This window comes from Callospermophilus lateralis, chromosome 1 (assembly GCF_048772815.1).
Source record: "Callospermophilus lateralis isolate mCalLat2 chromosome 1, mCalLat2.hap1, whole genome shotgun sequence".
Taxonomy (NCBI): Eukaryota; Metazoa; Chordata; class Mammalia; order Rodentia; family Sciuridae; genus Callospermophilus; species Callospermophilus lateralis.
The window spans coordinates 32,204,896-32,220,877 of record NC_135305.1 but is presented as its reverse complement, the minus strand read 5'-3'; the positions used below and the strand labels follow the sequence as shown (position 1 = coordinate 32,220,877).

Here is a 15,982-nt window from a genome sequence, read left to right as displayed (position 1 = left end):
GTTCAGCTGTATTCTCCTCATGAAAATCAGTATCTAACCTTATGTGTCCAAAGGGGTGATTGAAGAATAAAATGCAGTACATACATAAAGGGACTTGGTTGCATTATTATTATGACAAAACTGAAAAGTGTTTGAAACATGTACAGCATTCGTATTATTTTTCTATATGTTCTCAATAATTTAAATTCATTTATAAATAAGATTATACATACTATCTAGCAAATATAGGATTCAGCATAAAATGTCAAATTTAAGGTAAGGTTATTATTTCAATTAAGGATCCAGAGTACAGATATGCTGTAATAGTACAATTCAGGGGTTAAAAGGGCCTATAAAATGGGGAAATGGCTTTGATAGTATAAATCTATCTAACTGTAAACACCACTTATTGAATCTAAGGCCTTGCATATGTTAATATTTCTAAGGCTTAGTTTCTATATTTGTAAAATGAGCATAATAACCATAATAAATAAATATTGTATAATCCACATAAAGCTTAACTAAGTATCTAGTGCTTAAGAAAGTCTTTTAATAAATGTTTGCTCTTGTTCTTATCTAGACTATGCATTTGTTATTATCAGGATAAGGTGGAATGTGTTTAAAAGTGCTTACTGTTCACACTGTCCAATTACTTCCTATTTTATAACAGTTTTAAAAGCAGTTTTTTGCGAGTCAACTATAGGAAAAGGATGAAATAAATCAAATATAAGAAAAAGACGTTCTGAAATTTTTATTTTCCATTGTCACTAAAATAGAAGAGTATCAATTACATGACCACTTTAAATTGAACTCTTAAAACCTTGAAATATGTAATAATTAAGTCAGCAACAGTCAGTTCCTCTAAATGCATATGATCAAATCAACTGATGTTTCTGCACAAGTTACATCTTAGACATAATCTCCAGCTGCAATAATAAAATATGTAGTCAAATCAGTCTATTGATAAAGTGCCTTTAAGAGACAAATACTTTTTGTCATTTAAATTTTTTTTTCTTTGTTTCAACCTGAGATGGTGAGGTCTTTTATTTTTAGCTATTGAGAATTAGGTAGCTAAAACCAAACCTGAATAGATTTTTATATTAAAAAGTATTTTCCATGCTTATGCTTAAAAAATAATAGCACTACTGAAACCAAAATCCCCTTCTTTCAATGTGAATTATCCCATTAAGAACAGTCCACACTCCCTATCATATTGAGATATAATAAATAAAAGTAGATAAATCAGTAATTTCTTTTCTTTTCATATATTATCAGACCAAGCAATGTCCATGTACTGTCCTTTGGAATTTAGACATCTATGTTATATGGGATTCATTTGATTAGTTTTATTAAATTCTCTCATGATCTATCAAATAAAAAGTAAACAACAATAAATATGCATTTAAATTTGCAAAACTGAAGTCACAAATATCCCACGTCCTGTGTGACTAATATGAGAGGTTAAGTGAAAAAAATGACAGTCTGTGAATGCCTCACTTTTCCATCATAAATTTTAGTTCCAGTGAATGTGGTAATGCTAGTCAACAGTAGCAGTTAAACAATGCTGAAATTTAAAAATTCTTAATGTAGAATGAAGCTAATGGAAAAGTTATACCAGGATGTAATTATTAGTTCGTATACATTCAGTTATTCCATTAAAATATAATTTAAACAAATATTATACATCAAATATCAAACACTTATCTTTGAAAAACATAAAGATAAATAGACACACAGAATTGACACTGAATATCCCATTGCAAAACCCTTGTGAGCCATGGGGTCACAAGATAACATAATGCTTTCAAAGATTTTTGTAAAAAGTGTCTCATATTTTTCTGTATGATCATATTATATGTGTGTGTGTGTGTGTGTATATATATATATATATATATACATATATATATACATAAAACAAATAATAGCAATACTGATATATACATATCCATATATATGTATGTATATGTGTGTGTGTGTGTGTATGTATATATATATATATAGCTTTTCTCTGAAATTGAGAGTTTTAAAAATATTTAACTTAATTCTAGTGAACAAGTGGCAGAAATCTATCTCCAGCCACATTCACTAGTTTGCTGATAATAGGGAGGAATTAAAAACTGAAACAACCAAGCTTTGTGCCCTTATTTATAATTGCATATGCTTATATATTTTTCCTCCCTATATAACATGCTAGACTAATATGCCAAACTGTATATTTGACATTTAAAATTTTTAATTCACCTCTATGAAAATGTTTCCTCTCAAAAGCTAGACCTAAACATTTACGATTATTCCTTTGAAATGAATTTTGCATTTAATCCAGTACCAATCATAAGTTTTTTTCTATATTATATTTCAATGTAAAATAAATAAAAGTTCTTTGAAAAGTTTGCCTAACACAGGCTATTTCAAGGATTCCATAGTATATAAAAGGTATAAACTCAGAAGATACTTTCCCAAAAATTCGATATCACTTCCAGAAATAACATGTCTAAGTTAGCTTTGATGTCTCAGGTTTAAATATTTATGCATATAAACATTAAAAAGGTAATTTGTAAAATGTTAATCTGTATGTAGTGACACCAGAAACTGTTTCATCAAGCCACAGTCCCCTTTAATTAGTTTTCTGAAATCCCCAATGTTTTTAATCTTCTAACACTAGAAGTTGTTGATCCTTCATATATATATCTCCCCAGATCTTTGTTGATCATATATATATATACATATACATATCCCAAGATCTTTTTTATATTTCATATCAAGACAAGGTCTCACTGAGTTGCTTAGGGCCTCTCCAAGTTGCTGGGGCTGGCTTTGAACTCCTGATCCTCCTGCCTTGGCCTCCCAAACTGCTAGGGTACTGGAATACACTGCTATGCCTGGTTACTCTTCTTATATTTTTAAGAATAAAATATTCTACCCATGGTCACAAATCCACAGTGATTTCGCTCCTCTTGTCTGAGAGAAAGGGGATAGTCTTAGAAGTAAATACAGACCAAAAATGATTATCAATTTCCATGTATATGGAAATTCTCTATCAAGCACAATCACAAAACCAAAGGTGCTCATAAAATGTGAAACTCTCAATTGCCCCATATACTATAATGGTAACATAAACATTATAGAAATAATTTAAATGAAGTAAAATCAATTCAAGATTTAACGTATTTCCATGATCTTAAGCAAAAATAGAACAAAAACTTCCAAATTTAGGAATTACATGCCCAGATATGTATCCAAATACAAACAGTACATTTCCATAAAAAACTCACTTGTCATTCAATTATAATTTCTTTTGCATATTATAACCTCTTCCAAAAAGGATAAATATTTGAAAGCCTCAGATTATTTTGTGTGTAATTACAACAGGTATAAAATCCTGGATTTCCAAAAGTGATATATAGCTCCATATGATAAATTAATCTGTATGCTTAGGATAAAATCACAAGGAATACATAATTATTGATTGTGGGTAGCAGGTACTTTCCAAAAAGCATTTAAATTTTAATGTGACTGACAATGAATAGCAAACACACAAATCATTAGAAATTTGAAACAAAATCCAGGATGGCCGTCTATAGAGTATCCAGTCCTTTTTCTAGAATTCCCTCTTTCAAATGTTTTACAATTGTTACCATGTCTTCCTTAAATTTTCTGTTTTTAAGGCAAAAGTTTGTAAAACCTTTTAACATTTATATATAGAAGGCAAAATGTTTATACCTCTTACATTTGGTCAGTTTTTCCTAAATAATCTCAAGTTTTTCAGGGTTCTTCTTAAGTAGGTATGTAACATTAAAAAAAACTATACTGTGGTATGAAATCAATCTGCATATCAATCTGTTTGACCAAACAACCATCCACTCAAGTAGTTATCCAGCACTAATGTAGACAGTCCTAACACAGACGGAGTGATCCCCAAGTCCTGATACTCATGGTTTGTGTAATTCTCTCCCTTTCAGTGTGCCTGGATGTACTGATTTTCTTTGATCAAATAAAGCACAGTATAGCTAATGTAATGTCACTTTAGATATTAGATTATAAAAAGATGGGAGATTCTGTCATCGGACCTCTTTTGGGGGGGAACTGGGAATTGAATCCGGAGAAGCTTAACCACTGAGCTTATACCTAGGTCTTTATTAAAATTTTGAGACAGGGTTTTCCTAAATTACTTAGGGCCTCACTAAATTGTTGAGGCTGGCTATGAACTTGTAATCCTCTAGACTCAGCCTCTTGAGCTGTTGGGATTCCAGATATGGGCCATTGTTCCATCGCTTAAGAACGCCTTTGAATGAATGAGTGGAGAAGCCAGTTTCCATTCTGTGATTCATCCCGTAGAGAAGTCCACATGGGATAACTTACAAATAGATCTCAAAAAACACAAGGTAATAACAAGGTAATAATGGTGTCACCAAATTTTGAGATAATGTTATCCAACATAGGTACACAAACAAGCAAGGTGCTGCTTAAAGCTACACATGAAAGAAAACAAAGGTTCTTAAAATTATGTTGCAAATCCACATTTGAATAAAGAAAAAGGTCCAGGTACAGAGAATTTTCTGATGTAACTTTTTTTTTTTTTTCTGGGACAAAGTGTTAAAATAAAAGCACACAGCACCATCAAATCTTCCAACTGCTAAGGAAACGCAGTTAGATTACATCTATGCTTGTTAAAGAGACAAATCTTCCTTTCCACATTACCAGCATCATTAACAATAATTAATTAATATGGTGCTTTGTGAGTTAGTCACAGCTATTTTCACACATTTTTAAATTCAATTTTATAGAGGTAAAAATTATATAACAAGCTGACCAAGTTTAAATTGGATAATCTGATGATTTCTGATAACTGCCTATATAGTTGTGTGATAATAACTATAATATAGAACTTTTTATCACCTCAAAATGTTTCTTCCTTCTTCTACAGGCTCCCTCCATCTGTAGTTCTCTGAAACCACAGATCTGTTTTCTGTCACTGTAGTTTTACATTTTTAAAAATTTTATATAAATGGAATCAAGCAATAATATAAAGGCTTTTGTGTCTGGCTTCTTTTACTCAGTATAATGGCATTGAGAGTTATACACAGTACTGAATGTGTCAATAGTTTGTTCCTTTGCACCACTAAGAAGTATTTCATTGTATGAAATATAAAACAATCTATACACCAAATTATCAGTTAAAGAACATTTGAATAGTTTACGGTTTTTATTATTATGACTAAAGCTCCTATGAACACTTGAATATGAATCTTTGTATAGTATGAGTATTTTATTGCTGTGGAGTAAATAGCTAAGAGTAGAACTACTGTCTGGTATGATATATGTTTGTAAAAACCTGTTGAACTGTGGCTGTACTGTCTTGCATTCCCATCAGCAATGAATCAGTGTTGAAGTTGCTACACATTGCTTGTCAGTAGGTAAAATTATCAGTCTTCTAAATTTTAGCCTTTCTAGTAGTTGTATAGTAGTTCCTCACTCTGGATTTAATTAACATTTTCCTAATGATTAATGATGTTGAACAGAATTTCTTGTGCTTAATTGTAGATCTGCTTTGGTGAATTTTTTTCTTAAAGTGATTTGCATATTTTAAGAAGAGCAAATAAAAATCATATTAATGGTTACTACCATAATAACTTTATTTCTTATAAGAGTTTTTATAGATCTTCTCTATAACTACTTTTTCAGTAAATGTTTTTAAGTATTTATTCAATTGATTGTATTTTCGTTTTCTTAAGAGTATTTTTAGTGTTTTAAATTTTGATGTAGTTTAATTTATCATTATTTCTTCTTATGCTTCCTGCTTCTGTCCTAAAACCAAACTCTGATTAGCCCAAGATCATAAAGATTTTTTAACCTATTTTCTAGAGATCTTAGGGTCTTAGCTGCTACACTTAGGTCTGTAAGTAATCTAGAGTTAAGTTTTATGTATGTGATAACAGGAAGATCAAGTGTTTTTTTTTTTTTAATCTGTTTGTCTCATTTTTAATGAGGCCATCCAATTTTTCCTGTACCATTTGTTGAAAAGACTATAATTGCCTCCACTGACTTACCTTATTGTCTTTGTAAAAAATAATTTCTTTACATTTTTGAGAATCTATATGTAACTCTATTCTGTTCAATTAATCTATATGAGTGTCCTTATGACTAAACCAGAGTGCCTTGTTTTCTATAGTTTTCAGGCAGTGAAAATCCTTTAACTCTGATATTTTTAAAGAACAATAATTTCTATAAGAGTAACCTGCTGAGATTTTCATTAGGGTTATGTTTAATGTACAGATTAATTTGGGAAAAGTTGGAATCATAAAAATATTGAGTATTCTGATGTATGAACATGTTCTATTTCCTCACACACTTAAGTTGTTATATTTTCTCAGAAGTATTTTGTTGTTTTAAGTATAAAAATTGAATAGGAATGGTGAAGGTGGACATATTTGCAGTATTCTTGATTCTAGGGGAAAAATCACTTTATCCCAATCATTAAATATGATATTAACTATCAGTTTCACTTAGATGATACATATTACATTAAGCAAGTACCCTGCTATCTCATGTTTCTTGAGAGTTTTTTCTTAATCTATATCTGTCGAGGTGAGCAAATAATTTGTCACCCATTTACAGATACTAAGTTCTTCTTTTACACTCATATTTGTAATCTAGTTACAATAACTGTGTTAATGTAATTATATATTAATATATCATTTCTAACATTTCTTGAGGTGTCTCTCCTTAACTAATTTTCCTCTAATCATGTCATATTTTCCTTTTCTTCATATGCCTTACAATTCTTATTTTAGTGCTGGACACTGAAATGTTTTTTGTGTCCTATAATTCTTGAATATTGTTCTGGGATAGTTACTTGGAGACAGATCCTTCTGAAGCTTGTTTTAGGTCTTAATATGTGGGATTAGACCTATGTTTAGTTTAGAGCTAAAAGTTGACAGTTTCTCTTTAAGCTTGTCTACCTTCTTTCATATTTACCTCTATACATCAAGAAGAAGCTGGGCAGAGGGTTAGGGTTGTGGCTCAGTAGCACAGCGCTTGCCTCACACATGTGAGGCACTGGGTTCGATCCTCAGCACCACATAAAAATGAATAAACAAAATAAAGATATTGCATCCATCTTTAACTAAAAATATATATATATATATATATATATATATATATATATATATATATATATATATATATATATATAAAGAAGAAGCTGGGTAGCTCCTTCAGTTCTTTTTGCCTTAAAATCTCATGAATTAAAAGTCCTAGTCAGTTTATAAGGTACATTTTCTACCTTCTACACTACTGAAGGTGACAAAAGGTGTTGCTAAACTTTGTCACTATGTAACAAAGATCCCTTTTCTTCCCATTTCAATAACACTTTGTTTTTTCTTCTTTAAGGCTATCAGTCTATTTTTTGTTTTATTAACACTCTTCTCATAATTTCATTAATAATCCAATCCCAAATCTATTTTCACATCTTCAGATTCTTCTAGCTATAGCCCAAACTCAGGCACCAAAACCGTGTAAGTTGTATTTGTTAGTACAGACTGCTTCAAAATTTATAAACATTTATTATCTTCCACAGTTTCTGTAAGTCAAGAATTTAGGGGAGTCTTGGTTCAGCAGTTTAGGCTTGGTTCTTGAGTTCAAGCACATGTAGGGCTAGGGCTGTAGTCCTCTAAATGCTTTACTAAGGCTGGAGGAGCTGCTTCCCAGGGGCCTACATAACAAATCTGGCAAGTTGGTACTGGCTAGTGGCTGGCCTAAGTTCTTCTTTGTGTGAACAGTCTTCAGAGGCTCGCTGAATGCCTTCTCAACATGGCAGCTGGACTTCTTCAGAGTTGGCAACCCAAAGACCATGGTAAAAGCCACAATGTTTTTTATAATTTAGCCTTGGAAATCATGGATCATTACTTCCTCCTTATTCTAATCATCACACAGCCTAGACAGGAATCGATTTGTTAAGGGATCAAAAAAGAGAGTCAACACCAGAAAGACAGAGTATCATGAGATGAACACTATTTGGAAAAAAATGACAATATGATAGGGACTGACTTGGGGTTTAGACAACATAAACAGCATAATATGAGAAGAACTCATCCATTAAAGAAATGATTTATGAACTGAGACTTGATAAACAGTAACTGGCCAAGTATGTATCATGTGATATAGGGAAGCCAATAGGGTATATCCTAGAATGAGTTCAAACACCTGAAAACCAGGAGTCCCAATGCCCAAGAGCAGAAGATATTCCAGCTCAAACACAGTTTCTGAATTCACCCTTCTTTCATCTTTTTTTTTTTTTTTTTTAACTTTTTGGGCTCTCTGCATTAGATAATGCTTGCCTACATTGGTGAGGGTGATCTTTACTCAGTTGACTGATTCAAATGCTAATCTATTCCAGAAACATTCTCACAGACACAATAGATAATGATTTACCAGCTATCTGGGCATAACTTAGCCCAATCAATTTGACATATTAACTCTTCTGTTTTTGTTATACACCAAATCCAGGTATATGTTTTAAATCCAATTAGTATTTCAAAACCATTTCAATAGGCTGCTATACCTTGCCTCATCCCTAATTAGTATATTTCATACTTTCATCAAGGATCAATATCACATTCTGGATAACTCTGAAATAAGCACTTGATAAATCCAGATAAGATCTATATTAACTAATGCTTTACAATAAGAATTATGTAATGCATGTATAGCTCTCTTCTTTTGACTTTAGACTAATACTATTTCATATGTTTTTATTATGTATTTAGTGATTCATGGTGCAAACCTAAAGAAAATGCTTTAAGAGTTGTTTAAAAACCTACAGTCTCTGTGGTATTGACAGGATATGACTTCACTAATGTAATTTAGTTAACAAGTTACAATAAACTTCTGTTCTCATCCTCAGGTTCTGTATTACATGAAGATAATTTAAAAACAGTTTAGACTCAGAATGTTTTATGAGCAGTTTTACCCACCTATTCACAGTTCATAATATATTAAATGATGTTTTTCTTTGAGATCTTTTAAAGCCAAATTATGTTTGTTGGTCCATGTTTAGTTATGGAAAAACTAATCTTAAACTAGAATTTATAAATTCATTAAAAGACAATAATATAAAATAATTTGAAAAGGATAAAAACCAATTGAATACCTATAGAAAGAATCAATAGATATTTACAGATTATTTAAAGTTATACAAAACTACAAGTATTTTTGAATACAAAATATAACTTTATCTGCTATCATTTTAAGAGCAATGTCTCACATTTAAACAAAACTGATTCAGTCTCTTGTTTTAAATCTCTTGTTTTAAATCTGTAAATAAGAGAAAAAATATGTGTTCTGAATTTTATTAGAGCTAGCAGAGATAAAAGCAGGGTCTGGAGTGTGGCTCAGGGGTAGAGCACTTGCCTACTATGCACAAGGCTGGAAGTTCAATCCTCAGCACCACACCAAAACAAACAAACAATCAAAAAAAAAAAAAAAGAAATATCATAAAGCTGACTCTTTTATAAACTATGAATAATATTGAATATATTCACTGTCTCTATGGTTTCGGGACCAAGTACAAAGGACAGATTTCTGGGATAACTGCTTTTTTTCACATGACACTAGACCTCACTGACTCAGTTTCTGGCTCTCCAAAGTTCCAAGCTAATTCCAAGCTATGTGAGTTTACTCAAGTATTTCCTGTGCCTCAGTTCCCTCATCTAAAAAATGGACTTTTGATACTATCTACCCACTGGATTTGCCATCTGTCTTTTTAGTCTCCATAAATGCATGAGCCAACTGCCCAAATTTATCAATCTATAACTATCTGCTGTTGGTTCTGTTTCTTAGGAGAACACTGAGAAATAATGCACCCTGGAGTTTTCAATGGTCAAAGCTAATGATGAATTGGAAATGTACCTATGTGACAAGCTCACTATGAGGGATACCTACCACACACAGACTTTGGGCTCCTTAATACCAAGGTGACTTGGGCATATGACTGTGGTGATTTAAAATCTGGAGAGCAATGGTTCCTATGAGTCCCAATAGAGGAAGAAAAGGAAGACTGTTGCTTGAGTCATCCATATTTACCTTTTAACTTTCATGTCTTTCTCCTGTGACCGTCATCACATTGAGTGTAAATTGCTTCAGTCTTGTGAGGTTTTTCTTTAACTAAATATTTACGGAAATTAATATGACTAGCGCTCATTGTGAGTAGTTAGTTTTAAATGATGTCAATAAAATGAGGGAAACAATAATAGCATACCAATGCTTTGAGCCATGAGTTTCCAGTATTCCCCAGGAACATAACCTGGGTTGAGCTGAATCACATTTTCAAAGTGGCCTAATATGCTTTATATCATTTAAATAATGTAAGGTTGAAAAACATATATGCCTTTACAAGTAATAATATATTAAAATTTGGGTACTTTTTCTCAAGTGTATTAAATCCGACATACTAATGGGGTCTTTATCCATACTATTAGTTCATACATTCAGGTATAATCATTAAAAGATTAATAAAACAAAGCACATGAGGAAACAAGAAAATGATTCTCTAAACTTGTGGGTAAAGTCCTAAGATTTTAACATGCATCTGATCAATATGCAAACGTTGACATATATTTCAAATACATTTCCAGGAAATAAATAAAAATTTAATCTTTAATACTTAAAAAAAATCTCAATTCAAATCTCAGTTTTAATTTTTCACCACCTCTGGTTTCAAATCTTTAAAGCCAGAGTTCTACATGTTCCTTTTAGGCCTGTGCTTAGTAGTTAGAAAAAGTCCAGCTAAACTTGATAATACACCAGATAATATCCCTACTTAAAATACATTTTAAAAACCACTAAGTATGGTATGAACAAAAATACAGAAGGACATATATTTTAAAACACCAGTTTAAAAAGTTATCATTAACACAGGACTAGGTTTTGGAGTTTATTTTTGTATTAGTATTTTATGAAGATCTACTATTTGAATTCAGAGAATTCAAATATTATTTTTGAAAAGTTAAAATTGAGAAAAAGCTTTCTCTTTAAAGGCAGTTAATTAAGATCCTGTGTTGTATAATTTCAGTAAATTAAGATCTTGGGCTCAATAATTTGGAAGAAGCCCAGGATCTTAAGCCCGTGTGTAGGTTAAGATTTTTGCCAAGAGAGTGGGGAAATAAAGTATATGCATTTTAAAGACAAAAAGTAGACACTCTGTAGCCTCAAGTTCAAAAAAGTAGTATGAATTATGAGCATTATGAGAAAGAAGAGATCAGAAAAGAGAGGGAGGATAAGGAGGACTTCCCGGAGGGCAAAAGAGTTGCAATATGTTCTTCAAGATATGTAGGTTCTAAACAGCAAACAGTATTTTAAGCAGAAGAAAAAATGGCAAGGAGAAATGCAGAGAAATAATTAATACACAATTCATGTCTCAAGGGTGATGACTACATGACTGCACCAGACATGAACAAAGAGAGGCAAGTGAAAAGATCAGGGGATGGAAGATGTTTAACACAAACTAAAAAGCTTATATTCTACACAGAATGGAGGGAGGGCTATTGATGGTTTCTGAAAAGAGATGGATGTGACTGTTGCAGAATTATTAAATTTCTACTACTCAAGTCGTGATTCTTCTATTATTAGAGATAAACAGAAAGTCAATTCCTTTTTCCACAATATTCCTTCATACATTTGAAATCTGCAATGATGTTCTTCCTTTAGGGGTTAATGATTAGGACAGGATGAAAAAGGGAGAAAGTGAAATCAGGAAGACCAGTTAAGAGGCCATATGAAATTTTTACAAGTCTTGAAATAACCAACACAAAATTATATGGCCAATAGTCAAAACAGAAAGGGATGGCTATGAGTTTGTGTCACTACAAACTCTCTTTCAACTAAGAAATGCTCTTATAAGTTGGGTGTCTACCTTATTTATTTAATATTAAAATTTATCTTACAGCCTAATAAACAGCTATACTGATATAGGAATGTGCTGTCTCAAGAACACAAGGTAACCTTCAGGACAATCACATTTACAGATGAGCTCACTCATGAAGCTCAGAGAACATTGCACATATTTTCCTGTATTTTTTCCAATTATTTTACATATTTTTCACAAGACTATGGGTATTCTAGAAACATCAATAAACTGCCTAAACGAATAACTTAGGTTGTATTCCTTAAAACATCTCCTCAGCATCAAATGGTACTTTGCCACTGAAAGGCCCTAAAATTTGATCTGAAATTTGATTTGAAATTCTAATGATGAATCTTTATAGCAATGCTAATTCACGAATATTTTCAGAATGTTTGACAATTTCTTTCTGATAATGATAACACTAAACCACTTTCATAATTATACATACTAAATAATGGTTCCCTAATGTGTTCATTCATAGGATTTTGAAAAAGTATAAGAAATAAGCAGTGCTTTTAAAAACTGAAGTAACCTATGACCAAATAAAACTTATTCCAACCTTGACCTTACCTGGCTTAGGACTCCTTTCTTATTTGTTTTCCAGACTAGAATTCCGACAACCCAAGAGTCAGGTATAAATTTCAAGGTCTGAAAAAATGTCCCCTCTGTCCTATTAGGTTGGAAGAGTCATAGTTCATTACGCTTAGTCCTGGTTAATTCTTTAAAACAAATAAGTAGATCTAAAAATGCAGTTAGCTTCAAATCCAATAGCTTACTTGTCTAAATAATACATGTCATTGAATATGTTTATAATCACTTCAATTTCAATTTATTGTATAACTGGTTTTGTTAATAGGATTAAGGGACCTAAATTAATATTTATTGAGGCTATAACTAGAAATTCTATCTTCCTAGAAACTCTTGCTGTATTAGCAATAAGGCGTATTAAAATAGCTCAATAATTAACTATATTGATTCAGAGTTTTTAGTATTCAAATAAAAATTTCATTGTAATTGCATATATTTATAAGTAAAACAAGGGGAAACAAAATATGAAGTGACCAAATTGTGTACATATGAAGCCACATATTTACCTGACATTGCCCTTGGTGTTTCTGAGAACTGTTGCAGCAAAATTCTGTGTGACACCCACCAAGCTGATTCCATCCACTTCCACAATCTGGTCATTGACTTGTATTCTTTAGAAAAAGGAAAAAATTACCCACAATTAATTTATTTGATAATTGCACTGTCATTCTCATTAAATGAGTTGACAAAATACTTGAATTTAAGAATATTCTTATTGATCCAAAATTTAACTTTTACATACAAGCCCCAGATCTTAGTCAAATGTTTAATGTTTTTTAGAAACTATTTTGAAAGACAAAAATAAGTAAGACTTAACCAAAGATTCAGTTTACCAAACATCCATATTCCCTTCACAAAAACTGAAAACTGCAAGTGTATAACATATTTACAATAGTTTTTTTGTTGTTGTTCTTAATGAAAGCATAACAGATCAAGCCAAAATACCATTGGACCCAACTCCCAGGATCCATTTCATCTCCCATCTCCAAGTTAACATTATCAGGCATTGCAGGAAATCCTTCCTATTCAAGTTGAATACTTCAAATAAGTAATGTATGTGTGTGCTTACATGTATGTACTAATATGTTGCTTATGTATTTACTTATTTATAATTTTGAGACAAACTCTATTAGTAAAGTTTGGTGCATAATGGTTTTAAATTTGTATGTTTCATATATATGTATGTATATGTGTATACATATATACACATATACATATATATTCTTTCTTCTAATGAAATATCTCAAAAATGGAAAAATGGGAATTAGATAATAAATACTCCAATACCCAACTTCATCACATTTTAGCACTCTGCAATATTTAAAGCATATTTAGCCTTTCTACTGATTTTTTTGAAACAGAATAATATGTGTGCATGGATAGGCACATTATATATGCTTTGTATATTTTTTTTAAAATTATAAAGTATGCCTCTTTTCACAACTGTTTTCTTGACTCAACATTGTATTTGATATTTATCTCTGACTATTATAAATGCAATTCCAACAAATTTGTTTTAACTATACAGTTTATCTTTTATAAATATATCAAATATATTTATCCATTATTTTGTAGATGGAAAATTGTGATGTTTTCCATTTTAGTTATATAAATACTATATAATCAGCAATTTTACATATTCCTCACTATACACATATATGAGTTCTCCAGAACATACACCTAGGAGTGAAATTCCTGAGTCAAAGAATATAGTATTTCCAATAATATTGACAAACTACAATCTCACAAATACTTGGTATTTAAATATTGTCATTCATATAGGTAAAGAACATTGAGCAGTTTTGTATTGAGCTAAGCTGTGTTCTTCTGACATTATTTTGACTGTTTTGGTTTTGTTTTTTCAATAGTAGGAATCACACCCAGGGACTCACATCCTAGGCAAGTAGTCTACCACTGAGCTACATCCACAGCCAAAATATCTAGTTTTTAAATACCCTTTTAACCATATTTAATATCTTGCTAGTTTCCTAATTCTCTAGGGAGCTTAACAGAATCTTTGATACATGTTCTTTTTATAAGCCATCAATTTATTTCTTTGTGTATTAGCTTAAATGGATATCACAGTTTTAGAAGAAGCACTGAGATGGCCAAGAGGACTCACAAAGCTAATTAAACTGTGTCACCACAGAAATGCACTTTAAGTTATGTAAACACAGGTGTCATTTTTTTTAGTCATCAGTATAATTCTCAAAAAGCAATAGAAATTTTCTTTGCTACCAATCAGGTATTCTGGAAGTTTCCTTGTTTTCTAATTTTGTACTTTTTTATTTTTCTTTTTTCTGATTCTCAGCCATTTGGGTTCTGGATCTGTACCTTCTTACAATATAGAATTTAAAACAAGAAAACAACAACAAAGGAGAAAAGGGTCTGTAAAGGAGAACCCAGAAAATGTCAAACAAGAGAGCATAGATCTCACTAGAAATAGAAATCCCTATTATGACACTGAAAAAGACAGAGGAAGTAGTCTGAGAAAAGGCCCCTGAATGTCTCAAAGTGGTAGGTCTCTAATTTGGAACATTAAGAACAATAAAAAAATACAGAATTTTCTATATGTAAGTTTAGAGTTCCATATTAATTCTGTTTACTGTACTTGCTCATACTTGTGAGAGTGGGGGAGTAGGGAAGAAAGTTCTGTGAGGTCACATAGTAAGGGGAGTTGGTATGACATTTATGGAGATTAGTGCTAAAAAAACAGTCAATAACTTGGTTGTAAAATATGCAACAGGAACGAAGCAAACAAAATAATTTATTTTAAAAAGAATAAAAGAAATATGGCCGGTAAACATTTGGAAAGGCTCAAAAAGAAGAAATTAAAACTTAAAAGTAATAATGTCTTTAATAATTGCCAAATTATTAAAGATTTTTATTACACAATATTCGGCCTGAATGAGGGGGCAGGAGGCTACTAGACCCTGAGTACAAACTGAACAACCTTTCAAAAGGGCAGATTTGCAATGTATTTTTAAAGTGTTTGAAATGCAATACACCTTGATGTGGTAATTATAGTCCTAGGAATTAGTTCCAAAAAAATAATAAGAAATGTTAATGATGATTTTTATATAAAAATACTGACCTCACCAATACCCTGCAACAAAATGCTAGTTTTGTTTTCTTCTTCATATTTTGTCACATTTTTCAAAATTTCACCCATGAACTACTATAAAGGTAACATATTTACCTTTATAACTTTAAAATGTCATTTGTACATACTTATTTGACAATTGATAACATTTTACGGTGACTAGGGATATAGCCAAAAAGGTTTTCCTTTAGACTGAAATGTTATAGTTCCCTGCTCTTTATAAAATATACATGTGTGGTTAACAACAAAATATTTCAGCTAAAGTGTGTGAACTCAATATATAATCTAAATCAAAGCCCAAAGGGCACATTCTCAATGACAAGGAGAGGGAGAATTATTTCATGGGTTGAAGCTGCTACATTTCAACAGGATTTTCACAATGCCTATCATATATGATTAATTTATAATCAGAA

The 15,982-nt window shown here is 31.3% G+C and overlaps 1 protein-coding gene across 7 annotated transcripts in view; it reads right to left on the bottom strand.

Annotated features, from left to right (window-relative positions):
* The window catches only part of Ppp1r9a (protein phosphatase 1 regulatory subunit 9A), a 287,136-nt gene that overhangs the window by 93,060 nt on the left and 178,094 nt on the right, over positions 1 to 15,982 (bottom strand). For all 7 annotated transcript variants that reach the window (XM_076861314.1, XM_076861323.1, XM_076861332.1 and 4 more), the window contains exon 4: positions 12,973 to 13,077. In XM_076861314.1, the coding sequence (XP_076717429.1) occupies positions 12,973 to 13,077 (105 nt within the window). The remainder of the gene's footprint in view (positions 1 to 12,972; positions 13,078 to 15,982) is intronic.